The 13710-nt window shown below is 39.3% G+C and overlaps 1 protein-coding gene across 1 annotated transcript; it reads right to left on the reverse strand.

Annotated features, from left to right (window-relative positions):
- Positions 1-504: 504 nt before the first annotated feature.
- Positions 505-13080, reverse strand: LOC121737864. The gene is made up of 2 exons (XM_042129596.1): positions 12750-13080; positions 505-800 (listed from the first exon to the last, which is right to left on the reverse strand). The coding sequence occupies exons 1-2, from the start codon at positions 13078-13080 to the stop codon at positions 505-507; spliced, it is 627 nt and encodes a 208-aa protein (XP_041985530.1).
- Between the last annotated feature and the right edge of the window lie 630 nt (positions 13081-13710).

Below are 13710 nucleotides of genomic sequence, written 5' to 3' on the forward strand. Positions count from 1 at the left end.
ATAATTGATTTTACTAGTTCACATAATTTCCATTTTGTACTATGCAGTATTACTATGACAATATTAGACACAATAACAATCCAAGTTCATTTTTAATATTTTTCAAAGAAGCATAAAAGCGCCATCTATTGATTTTTCCGCAAACTTGTCCGTCTCAAATTACTACATTTACTGTGAAAATAAATTCGCCAGTATGGCAAAACACAGGAGTCTAGATTGTCCCTAAATCTTTGGGGTGAGAGCAGCTTTACGATCGATCATTTCGATTTATCGCAAACAAACTGGGGTTCTATTCTCAAGTCGTTTCGATTGCAGGCTCACACAGGCGCGTGACTGCACCACATTCGAGTTACGAGAATAGCCCCCTACAAACTGGTTTTTTTACCGGTTCATACTAGTTCACACCAGTTTATACCGGTTTACGCCAGTTCTCAAGGCCACTTTTCTTAAGCAAAAGACCGGAATACAACTATCTGATGGCATCGCGAACCTCGTCGAACTAACCTAATACCCTCCCTTCTGCAGACCCATGACAGCAGCGAACAACGCGAAGAAGAATCCAGCCATTCCCGTCGCCCCAACCAGAAGAACCAGCCCCGCAATCATGACTGGAACTAGAGCGAAATACTTCAGCTTATACGCTAGAAGCAGCGGCATCATGTATTTGGAATACTTCTTCACTCGTTTTCTGATCTTCTTCTTTATGTGGCTCCCTCTGTCTCCTTCTGTGAAGTCGTCCTTGTCATAGTCTTCGTCGTCGTCCGCTTCGTTCTCGTCATCATCTCCTCCGCCCAAGATATCTGTAATGATAAACATTAAATTAGATACAGCATGTGCTTTTTATGCGCCAATAAAATCGATAACGTATTGTCTAGTCCAGGGGTCACCAATTAGTTTCACTCGCGGTCCATTTTAAGAAAAGAAATGACCTTCGCGGTCCACACAGTTTATAATACAAAAATATTTAATAAACAAAGGTATTTAGAAATTACAATGGTATTTAATGTATCAATGAAAAAAAGTGAAAATTTTGTTGCTTGTTTGGAGTGAAATTCAAGTTCATCAGCAAGTCAAGTGCTTGGTCCGCACACAATGGGTCGGCGGTCCGGATGCGGACCGCGGTCCGCCATTTGGTGACCCCTGGTCTAGTCTGTAGTCATCTAGTGTCTTTTTGCCAACTTTTTTTCTCAGTTAGTAAAATCAGCTCTTAAAATGGAGCTAGAATTAATCCAATGAACAAAAAATATTTACAGCATTTTAAAAGGGTTGCGTGTGAAATTTTGAGTACTATTTTTGGCGTTGAGATAAAGGTAAGAAAGTCGTTGGTAAAAAAGACACTAAGGGCCTGTTTCACCACTTCTTGATAAGGCTATCTACCAATTAACTTGACAGATCAAGTATGGACAATCTGTCAAAAAAGTTGTAAATAGCCTATTCGGCACTTTATCAGAAAGTGATGACACAGGCCCTAAGGATAAAATAATACAACATGAAACTAGCACGGGGTTTAAAATTTAATGGCAATATTTTACTCCGATAAATTACAAACTAATTTTATAAATGCGAAAGTGTGTTTGTTACCTCTATACGCCCAAACCACTGAACCGATTTTGCTGAAAGATATTAATGGGAATACTGTGAGTCCCGGGAAAAGACATAGGATACTTTTAATTCCGGAAAAACGTACGGTTCTCGCGCGACTAACGAATTTAGGCGCAACGGATTAACGGGCGTTATGTAGATACGAGTAAGTAAACCAAATGTTTTATGTAATATGCTAAATTGTAGATGGCGCTTGACATTTAGCGCGGCCCAAGTGGGCCTTATGGGGATTAAGGAGTTAAACGGATTGTAAAGGTGATAATATAAGATAAATAAATTGACGACCTCTGTGGCTCAGTGGTGAGCGCGTTGGTAGCTCAAGCCGGGGGTTGCGGGTTCGAATCCCGCCGACGGAACAAAAAGTTTTCAAAGTTCCTGGGTCATGGATGTGTATTAAATATGTGTATCATATAATAAAAATCTTAAATATATGTATAGTATAAAAGTATTAAATATATTTCCGTTGTCTGGTACCTGTAACACAAGTCCATCAGGTACTTACCACGGGGCCAGACTGACGTGGTGTGAAGCGTCCATAGATTTATTTATTTATTTGATTTAAATAAAAAATACATTAACGGAATAATTTGCATCGAACTCGAATAAAAATTAACTTACACATATTTTATTTCTGCAGTAAAATATAATAAAATATGCATATTTCTCTAATTAAAAATAGATAATATTATAATCACAATTAGAGCAATCAAAAAGTGTGAAATGGCTTTATAGCCAATTATTTTAATACGGAGCATGCTCTGTGTAATAGGACTTGCTATATAGGGTGTTATAGAATTTATCTAAAAAAACTTTATTTAAAATAATAAACTAATGACCGCTCCTGGCTTTGCACGAGTACAAAATTTATAGGACGACCTATATGTTTCTACTATATTTTGCACTAATGAAGCCTGCATTTCAAAATTGTACTAAAAAAAATTAAACTATGGGGAATATGTAGTTTATGATATTGTCGATCTATTGGCGTGTGTTTCAATTTTCAAATAAAAGTAATTTGTAAATCATAAGATGCTGAATGTATGCTTGAATTTTAATAAATTGGTTTTACTGTGGAAGCTGATATCATGAGTATAATAAACGAAAATATAAAATTTAAAACGAGGAAAGGAATTTTGATATACTGAAGATTATTGCTGTATTTTTATTATAACTTTGTAGCTTTCAAATTATAAGTTTATAAAGCTTTAAATACTGCAAATTACGGAATCTCTACAATTTATATTCTTAAGAGGAGTCCACACCGCCGTTTTTCCATACAAACGCTGTCCCCTGTTTCCTCCCTGGATAATGCCGGTAGAGTTATGATTTTTTCCTGAATATCTATGGCCACTATTAGCATGTCCCTATGTTTTCTTTTTTTTCATAATTTTATTAATAAAAAAGATATTAACGTCCAAAAACTAAAAAATGGCAAGATTTTCCTCTGTGTTCAAACACCCAGAAAACAAAACTGGCTAAAATATACAAAAAAAGTAAAATATAGGAACACAGTTTAAGCCTTGCTCTAATTCTTAATGAAAAAAGTACTTAAATCGGTTAAGTTTTGGAGAAGGAATCAGCGGACAACGAATCGAAGATTTTCTGTTCTTATAGTAGAACTTTTGTCGTGTTGTCTCTATCGCGCTCTGCGGTGGGAGACTTGAGATTGGTGAGACAGGAATACATTTTCAAATACCTATTTTCAATTTCTCTCGCCCCTGGTGTATCCTCTTAATATGATCAGCCGTATAAGCGTAAAGCAGTAACAGACAGACAGATAAATTCGTCGATAAATTCGACCCTAAATGAACGTGAGTGGGGGTGCCGCTGGTAAATGGGAACTGTCAAAAATGGCGTTTTTGTACAATGACAGTTGCGTTAGTTCCTTTTTTCGCCACGTGCATTTACAGCCTTGTCGAGCTCTATGGTTATCGTTAAATATGGCGTCTATTATTGCCTAACCAAAGATTTGACAATCAACCAAATCAATTTTTGACGTGGGAGAGCCATGCTCCGGCACGAATGGGCCGGCTCGACCGGAGAAATACCACGGGCTCACAGAAAACCGGCGTGAAGCAGCGCTTGCGCTGTGTTTCGCCGAGTGAGTGAGTTTACCGGAGGCCAAATCCCCTACCCTTTTCTCTTCCCTACCCTCCCATATTTCCTTCCCTACCCTCCCCTATTCCCTTCCCTACCCTCCCCTATTGCCCTATTCCCTCTTAAAAGGCCGGCAACGCACCTGCAGCTCTTCTGATGCTGCGAGTGTCTATGGGCGACGGAAGTTGCTTTCCATCAGGTGACCCGTTTGCTCGTTTGCCCCATTTATTTCATTGAAAAAAAAATAGTCAGATAAATGTGATGTATGTTGCGGAGCCACCGTTTTGACGTTTGCAACTTTATTATTTATTATTAGAAAGTCAATTTAATTATCTTATTAATTATATAACTTAATTATTAAATAATTGGCGTCATTGCAGCATTGTAATGAAAATAATGACATTTTATTACGCAATGCATAATAAATGGCTTGAAATAGGACAGAATGTGAAATGTCTACTGAAAAATTACTAAATAGAAGCTTTATTTTTAATTAATAGTGATTTTAAAATATTATTATGACTAGATTTTTATAAAAACAAAAGAATTAATACGTGTGGTACTCGGGGACTGCCGCGGTAAAGATGTTACATGTAATGTGGATACTGAATATTATGTATGTTAGTTTATAAGGTATTTGTATTATGGGCCTAAATGCCTGAAATAAATGGTAAAACAAAATAAATAAAGCATAGCTTTTTTATCAACTTATGCAATTATTCGTATACGTTTAGTCGCGCGCAAGCAAACGCCGCGTCGAAGTTTGCGGAGCTAAAACGACGTTAGAGGAATGTTAGGTGTTTTTCGTTACGGAATTTCTTAATTCGTTCGCTGCACTCAAGGCCCGCGATAATAGCTACCTATGCAGTAGCTTAAAAATGGCATTAAATTCCTGGCTGTTGTATGTATAATATGGTGGTGTCATCCCTGCGTTCCGTCTTATGTTAAAAACGATCAAAACGCTTAAAATAGGAGATATTTTGAGCGTTTTGATCGTTTTTTTTTATGAAATAAGGGGGGAAACGAGCAAACGGGTCACCTGATGGAAAGCAACTTCCGTCGCCCATGGACACTCGCAGCATCAGAAGGTGCAGGTGCGTTGCCAGCCTTTTAAGAGGGAATAGGGTAATAGGGAGTTTAGGGAAGGGAAGGGAATAGGGGAGGGCAGGGAAGGGAATAGGGTAGGGGATTGGGCCTCCGGTAAACTCACTCACTCGGCGAAACACAGCGCAAGCGCTGTTTCACGCCGGTTTTCTGTGAGAACGTGGTATTTCTCCGGTCGAGCCGGCCCATTCATGCCGAAGCATGGCTCTCCCACGTATAAAGGTTGTTAGGCAATTTTGGCAACAATTACTCAATTTGATAATTGACACGCCGACAATGGAAAAACAAACCATGTAAGTTTAATTGGAAAGTTAAGCGAAATTGTAGATTTTTAGACGCGTAGCGGTCTGCGCTGATATGATGGCAGTACCCACAATTCGCCTAACATTCCTGCATCGCGCTATCGAAGTTTTCTGAGCGCGTCGGTATATATACGACAGCTGAAAATATGTGCCACGTGGGATCCGGCCTGACCGAGCATAACACCTCGCTCGGTCGGAAGATCTTCCTTTGGCCGCCACGCACATATCCCACATTGGTGACCCTCGACAGAACACGCCTCCTTCATCATCATCACTCCCAACCCCTCCGCACCGCGCCAGCCAGCATCGCCTCATCGGGTACCTCGTCCACTAGCCGCAATGTACCGCGGCCAGGGCGGACTCCGCATCGGCATCATCGGGCTTTCTCACTACATCGACTGGTCAGCAAGCAGAGCACATCTTTCCTGGTCAGCACGTAGAATCGGCCCCGCACGGCAGCTATCCGACTCACTGGATCCCGTGCAGCAGCATCACAGTTCCAACTCACTGGGACTCACTGCAACAGTTCCGACTCACTGGAACACTCTGGCACTGGTGATTCAAGCGACAAGACTTCAAGATTCGACCTCCGGTCTTTGGGGGGGAGTGATGTGGCGGTACCCACAATTCGCCTAACATTCCTGCATCGCGCTATCGAAGTTTTCTGAACGCGTCGGTATATATATGACAGCTGAAATGTGCCACGTGGGATCCGGCCTGATGGGCCTGACCGAGCATAACACCTCGCTCGGTCGGAAGATCTTCCTTTGGCCGCCACGCACATATCCCACAATGTCTTAATATTTAGATGGCGGTCGGCGTCAGCGGTCAGCGTAAGGCTGCGTTTCCACCGAAGCTGAGCTAAGCTGCGATGCGAGGAATGTTTTTTTGCAAGAACCAATAGAAACGCTTCATTTGCCTGACCACGTTCAGCGCAACGATTCTATTGGTTCTTGTAAAACACATTACTCGCAACGCAGCTTAGCTCAGCTCCGGTGGAAACGCAGCTTTACGCTGACCGTCGGCGCGGACATCGAAACAATATTATGATATGTCATAATATTGTTTCGATGTCCGCGGTCCGCGCTACGCGTTATTCTAAAAATCTCCTACAATTTTTTTTATACGTGGGAGAGCCATGCTTTGGCACGAATGGGCCGGCTCGACCGGAGAAATACCACGTTCTCACAGGAAACCGGCGTGAAACAGCGCTTGCGCTGTGTTTCGCCGGGTGTGTGAGTTTACCTGAGGCCCAATCCCCTACCCTATTCCCTTACCTACCCTCCCCTAATATTCCCTTTCCTTTCCATCCCTACCCTCCCCTATAATTACCCTAGTCCCTCTTAAAGGGCCGGCAACGCATTTGCAGCTCTTCTGATTCTGCGAGTGTCCATAGGCGACGGAATTTGCTTTCCATCAGGTGACCCGTTTGCTCGTTTATCCCCTTATTTTATAAAAAAAAAAACAATTTCGCGTAACTTTCAATGAAACTTACATGGTTTGTTCTGCCATTTGATTGTCGGCGTGTCATGATTATCTAATTGAGTAATTGTTACGGAAACGCGGGTAGGCATTTAAGAGGATACACCAGGGGCGAGAGAAATTGAAAATAGGTATTTGAAAATGTATTGCTGTCTCACCAATCTCAAGTCTCCCACCGCAGAGCGCGATAGAGACAACACGACAAAAGTTGTCATCAAATAACAGAAAATCTTCGATTCGTTGTCCGCTGATTCCTTCTCCAAAACTTAACCGATTTAAGTACTTTTTTCAATAAGAATTAAAGCAAGGCTTGAGCTGTGTTCCTATGTTTTATTTTTTTTTTGTATATTTTAGCCAGTTTTGTTTTCTGGGTCTTTGAACACAGAGGAAAATCTTGCCATTTTTTTAGGTTTTTGGACGTTCTTATCTTTTTTAATAATAAAATTATGAAAAGACAGAAAACATAGGGACATGCTAATAGTGGCCATAGATATTCAGGAAAAAGATCATAACTCTACCGGCATTATCCAGGGAGGAAACAGGGGACAGCGTTTGTATGGAAAAACGGCGGTGTGGACTCCTCTTAAGGAAAATTATTGTTCCTGCGCGATAAAAAAATTTCACGCAACGGAGTTGCGAATGTCTACTGCGGTATGAACCAAAATAATACCACCTCTATTCCGTTTTCTCTATTTTATTCAGAGCATTGGTTTTCGAGCCCCAGTAACCAATATTATTCTATCATTACAACCGAACCGAGGAGTAATAGGTTGTTATTAGTTCCGGCCGTGGACGCCATAATGGATATCAATGTCGCCTCATCTCACTAATAAATGAAAGTTCATAATGGATTTTGGATATGTCGCATTTTCTACACATTATCGCTGTTTATGTCGCTTTTTTCTTTTCACCGAAATGTTCTGCGGGGGATTGGGAGCTCCTACGAGTACTGCGGATATACAGTGTGTAACAAAAATAAGTGATAATACAGTGTCTATGTGTTCCTTGTTGAGAGTCCACTGTGAAAGTAGCAGCGCTGAAGGACGAATTTTTTTTTTCACTTTTGTATGGGCAAGGGCCCAAGCGTCACGAGTTTCCCCATACAAAAGTGAAAAAAAATTTTTGTCTTTCAGCGCTGCTACTTTCACAGTGAACTCTCTACAAGGAACACATACACACCCTAAAATATTATCACTTATTTTTGTTACAACCTGTATAGGACTGTACCATAATGGATAGTACGTGGAAACAGTACTTCCCTCAAAAAACTCGACAGTACTCGGAAGTATCGACTTGGCCGAACTCACGTAAAGTTTTCCCCTATAGATAAGCTTAAGCTATTGTAATTATGTTGCATGTTAGACGTTAGTTAATATGTTTTAATCTAGTCGGGTATTCGGTTATGTTAGTTGATATTGTAACGAAGTTCCTTATCGCGCGTTCGGCGTAAATCTGAAGGCTAGACAGAACGATATTTGACCTCGATTTGACCTCGACACTTTTTCATTAGTACCTGCATGTTAGGGGCAGAGGGCGTTGATAGTAAGTATTCCTGTGCGTTAACTAGATGGCGGTTTTTAAATAAACACCGACGCGTTGTTAGTATTCCTGAGCGTCAATAGATGGCTTTTTATATATGTTTCGAGTGTATAATATTATGTACTAGCTGTCCCGTTGAACTTCGTGTCACTTTAAAACCTTCCCTGGACTTCTACGAACATTTTAAGTCTAAAATCAGCCCAATCCGTCCAGCCGTTTTCGAGTTTTAACGCGACTAACACATTTGAAAATCCATTTTTATATATATAGATACAGGTTTTTTGAACATAAGAAATAACTTCCTTCCATTCGGGTGTCCCTAGACACCTCTCAAGTTTTTTTTATTGATAAAATCTAGATAGCTGCAAGTTTTTTCATTTTGAGAGAGGTCACTATACCATACAATTTTTCTTATGTTACCTTAATGAATAAAAAGCATGTTACCAAGCAAGCAAAGTAGTACACCGAATGGTAAGCGTACAAAAAGATCAACGATGTCGATGGGTCTATTAAAAATTACGGAAGGGGTACAATTAAGTTAAATAATCTGAAAATATGATCCACACTTCCAGAAAAAACGATTTGTTAGTAGTAATCCCCTTTAGTAACTGGTAGGCAAAATTGAGGAAGGCAGATCTCAATAGAAGCTTCTAGAGACTCAGGTGATCCACGGAACACTATTATCTATTCTTTGACGGAACCAACAAACACGAGTACGGAACCACTTTCGACGTCAATGGCGTGGAACGGACGATACCCGCGTCACGCGCGTCCAATATTAATTAATTCAGCATTAATATCGATAAAGTTCCCAGTCGATCAGTTTCGAGACTCTTCCTTTAGACTAAATTCCCACCAGCCCCCGTAGACAAGTGGCAAAACGCTAACGCTACAAAATGTATGGATTTGACATTAGTATTCGCTAGCGAAGCGATGACTTATGTCAAATCGCATACATTTTGTAGCGTTAGCGCTTTGCCACTTGTCTACAGGCCCTGGCCATTAATTAGCCAAGAATTTTTCGTTTTCGCTTCTTTATGGGATCGTTCATCAAAATGTATGGAATTGACATAAGCGTTCGTCAATATGACGTCGACGTTCGACTCGTCTTATGTCAATTCCATACATTTTGATCGGAGAAGAAGAAGCGATAAAGAAAAGATCTTGGGTGAGCCAAGATCTTTTCTTTAGCGCTTCTTCTCCCTGGTTCCAGCTGATCTAAGGCACGTTGCGAAGGTATGTTTAAGAACGAATAGAATTGCTGCCTTTGCCTGATTTTTCTCAGCGTAAGGATTTTATATCTCAAAATACATTACAAGCAACGCAGCTTTAGTTCTAGTGAGAACAAAATATTACACTGGGACGCTTTGAAATGTGACCACAATGATAAGATTATCAGAGTCTAGTCGAGCGGTAGATCTGTTGATGCTAGCGGAAATAGGTCACCTTAGGCATAAGGAACTGCGCCTAGAGACAAGTGTCAAGCGATTATCGTAAACGCCAACAAAATGTATGGGATTTGACACTAGTATTCGCTAGCGAAGCGATGACTTATGTCAAATCGCATTTTGTTGGCGTTTACGATAATCGCTTACCACGTCTTGTCTACTAGGGCTGGAAGCTTTTACCCTACGAAAACTTATGATATACTTAAGCTTAATATACTGCTATAAATATTGCAAAAAAAATTTAGAAGTGTGCTTGATTATAATTTCACGTGTTATGTAATATTATGTCACTTTAATTATATAATATTTTGTATTCTTTATTATTTAAATTATTTTATAATATTTTATAACAGTATTATTTTCATATGAAGTATTTATTTTTTTATACTTTATAGGACAGTATTTTAAGGTATATATTTTTATTATTATTTTTTTTTTTTTAAATTATAGTTTAAATACTTTTAGCACAACACATTCTCTCCAGCAATTTGTTTCTTTTTTACAGAGGTTGCCTGGTAGATATTGCTATTTAGTAATAAGGCCGCCTTTGTGCACTCTCTTGATTTTAATATATTATGTTTTTATTTTATGTGTGTGTTTTGTAACTGTGGTGTGCACAATAAAGTATATTCATTTAAATGTGTCAAAGAACATGCACGCTTAATAAACACCTCTTCTTCAAATGCATCCGGATAAATATTGTTTATGACAACTAGCCATTAAAATTACAGAGGCACAACTCCTCTCATTGAAAATGTGCCCTTTTGAACGAACATTGGCTTACCTAACATTCTCACCACTATATCTCCAATATTGTTAAGATTAACGGTGGTAACCAACCACAATAACCTTTTTGTATGATCTCAAAGAGATATTATATTGAATATGTCTTCGAGCCTGCAATTAAATTTATCGGAAGAAAATAGAAATAGGAAATATCCCAATTGAAAATATGCCTTTTTATCTATAGATCTATCCAAAACTATATCAGAACACGATACCAAAACCAATAAACTAAATAAACGACTTATAAATTATACTATAATGGCGACCGGAAGTAAATTAGCAGGCTTATTGTGCTAATAGATCGTAAACAACATCAAACCTGGGGATATAATGTTGGATTAATGGAAATCATTAATTGTGCTATAATGCCTATAACGCCTCTAGGTTCAGAGCCCCTAGTCACGTTTTCTTTAGCTCTTCTTTGTAGAATCGCCGTTTAAATATTTTTTTAAAACAGGTCACCGCCCATGGACACTCGCAACATCAAAAGAGCTGCAGGTGCGTTGCCGGCTAGTTATGTGAATTGATGTATGCAATTGACATAACATGAGTACATTAGCTATTGAAAAAACGTCTTGTCAAAAGGTAGGCTTGATTCCTATGTTGAAAAACAAGCTATAGCGGTTCTTAATATTCAGCCTGGAGACAGATAGATAGAGAGACAGCGAGATCACCTGATTGTCTGACATGAGGATCAATTCAGGATGGTTACGTAAAGTACTGTGCCTAATCTCTCGCCAGTCATGTCGGTCATCCGTCCCACGGGGTTATGAGAGTGAAAGAAGAGAATGCTCTTGTGTACTGCGCACACACGTTGGCAAAAGATACTCCCGCTTGGCCTGATCTCAATGAATACGGCTACCGTCACCAAAACCAGTGAGGCAAGTGTTTAAAACTTGATGTACTGTTTGCCTACTATTATAGATATCTCAAATATAGGAGAGATCCCCGAACTTTCAGCAGTACCTACTATGAAGCTGATAATTATGTTTTTTGGTCGGGTTATATCGCGTCTATATTAGTCGTAATGTGTCTGGGATTGAGAATAATTTCTTTTAGTGGATGGCTACATCTTCAGAGATCGGTGCAAAATTAACAGTTTCTATACTGTAATCGGCGAAACGAGGCGGTAGCGGTCATTGACCTTTCTTTTGACCCATCTAGATGCTAAATAAAAAATGCTCGCACTGTATGTATTTAGAATATTATTTAAAGAGTTAAGAATAACATTGACTTCTTATAAAGACAGATTATTACAGATTCATCGGAAAACCTCTTGGTAACTCTTAGAATGATAATCTCCAACTTTTTATGAGTTCGAACTTCGAACTGATATGCTTTATATATTCAGTTCAGATCGAGTATACAAAATACGATATCGCCGTTAAATTAGGAACATCTGACACTTCATTGTGAATCGCGGTTCATTTGGAAAATTACAATTTGTTTGACAGGGAGTCAATGACCGCTACTGTCTTGATTCCCCGATTACACCTTAGCTCTACTTCTAGCGAATTAGACTATAAATTGATTTATCAATCAATTAGCTTCCGCTTTTATAGAATAAATACCTATTTATTCTATAAAAGTGAAGGCAGTGAAAATTGAGGACATGATTACCTGCGGACCTATGGTCACCTTTTGCAATTCCTCTCAAATCAATTCAGAAAACGAATTGTCAAAACTGTCAAATTGACGAATGTCAAATTAGTACGAATTGTGCGAAATACTAGACATGAATTGCAAGGCAGAGTGGCCATTTTGCGATTTAAAAAAATATATCATAATATTATAACTCTCCAAAGCGACTATATTTTTAGCCCCGCTGATCATGTCCTCAATTGTCACTGCCTAAACCACTGACTGAGTCAATGGGTTCAAAGCACGCATCTGAATTTCTGCAGCAATTACGCGGCAGAAATTCAGATACGTAACTTTTTCCGAGTATTCAATGTCTTGAATGCCCCGAATTGATTCTGGAAAAAAATCGCCGAATCGCTGCCGAACTTACGCTCGAATATAGTTCGGTTGTATGCTATAACGCGACGTAATTTCGGCATGCTGTGTCATCGGTAATTTAAAAAGCATTGCAGGCGTAATCTTGCAGAACTTCAGCCGCATATCTTCGGCATGTTGTGCTTAGACACTTAGCCACACTTGAAAACTTTGAAAATAAGTTCTGTGGTCGGGTATCCCGCAATTCCGTTGCGTCAAAATACGTTTATCGCGCGGGAAACGTACATTTTTCCGGGATAAAAACTATCCTATGTCCTTTCTCGGGACTCGAAGTATCTCCATATCTTTCAGCAAAATCGGTTCAGCGGTTTGGGCGTGAAGAGGTAACAGACAGACAGACGCATCTATAATATTGGTATGGATAAAAACTTACATGAGATTGATCTCTTCATGAGCGAGTAGGCTTCATCAGCATTTGGCTGCTCATCCTCCAAAGACCTCTTCTCGTAACCCCTCAGTGGAATCGCTGGCTGCTCCTCCAAGGACCTCTTATCGAATCCTCGTAACAATGGAATCGCCTGTGGTCTAAACTCGTCCGTTTTCTCTTTGGAAATTTGATAATAATTGCCAGGGAAAAGAACCTCCGTCTTATACTCGTTGTCCTTCGCGTAATACACCGGTTTCTCGATGCTCCTAGGTTTGAAGTACACATCACAACCAACCAATCCCACACAAACACAGGCGAACAGTATTTTGTCCAACATGGTGCACCCTCTTACATTTTCCACGCGCGCTAAGTAACTGCGGCTCGATATCCCCGCTTGTTCATTTATACTTAGCGTAGTTCCCGATACACGCTTCGTTGGTTCCGCGGAAACTCAAATTTTTCTGAGTAATTTAAATGTCACCGCCTAACATCTGGAACGTATGATGATGTGAGATCATTTTTGGAAATCATAATTTGAGCTATGGCCTATGACTAATGAGTATTATTTAAACTACCTATAATAATAAGTTTATCGACCGTTATGGTAGTTTATATTGTGTTATTTATTTTAACCATTTTGTAAAACATATTGCAAGAATTATTATAAAATAAATAGAAATATTTAGTAGATGTTAACTAGAGACCAGTGTTTCGCCAAAATTCATTTATCAACCATATATTTTTCCGGGATAAAAAGTATATTATGTCGTTTCTCGGGATTCAAAGTATCTCCATACCAAATTTTAGCAAAATCGGTTCAGCGATTTGGGCGTGAAGAGGAAACAGACAGACAGATAGACAGACAGACACACTTTCGCATTTATAATATTAGTATATATTATATATGGACCCGGCAACGTTATTTTGGCGTATATTATGTTTCATTATGTAATATACACATAAATCT

Source organism: Aricia agestis, chromosome 21 (assembly GCF_905147365.1).
Source record: "Aricia agestis chromosome 21, ilAriAges1.1, whole genome shotgun sequence".
NCBI lineage: Eukaryota > Metazoa > Arthropoda > Insecta > Lepidoptera > Lycaenidae > Aricia > Aricia agestis.

Coding starts and splice junctions, on each gene's coding strand:
- LOC121737864 (XM_042129596.1), bottom strand. CDS start 13,080: ATGTTGGACAAAATACTGTTCGCCTGTGTTTGTGTGGGATTGGTTGGT. Junction 801..12,749: donor CATGAAGAGATCAATCTCAT/GTAAGTTTTTAT, acceptor TTATCATTACAG/ATATCTTGGGCGGAGGAGAT.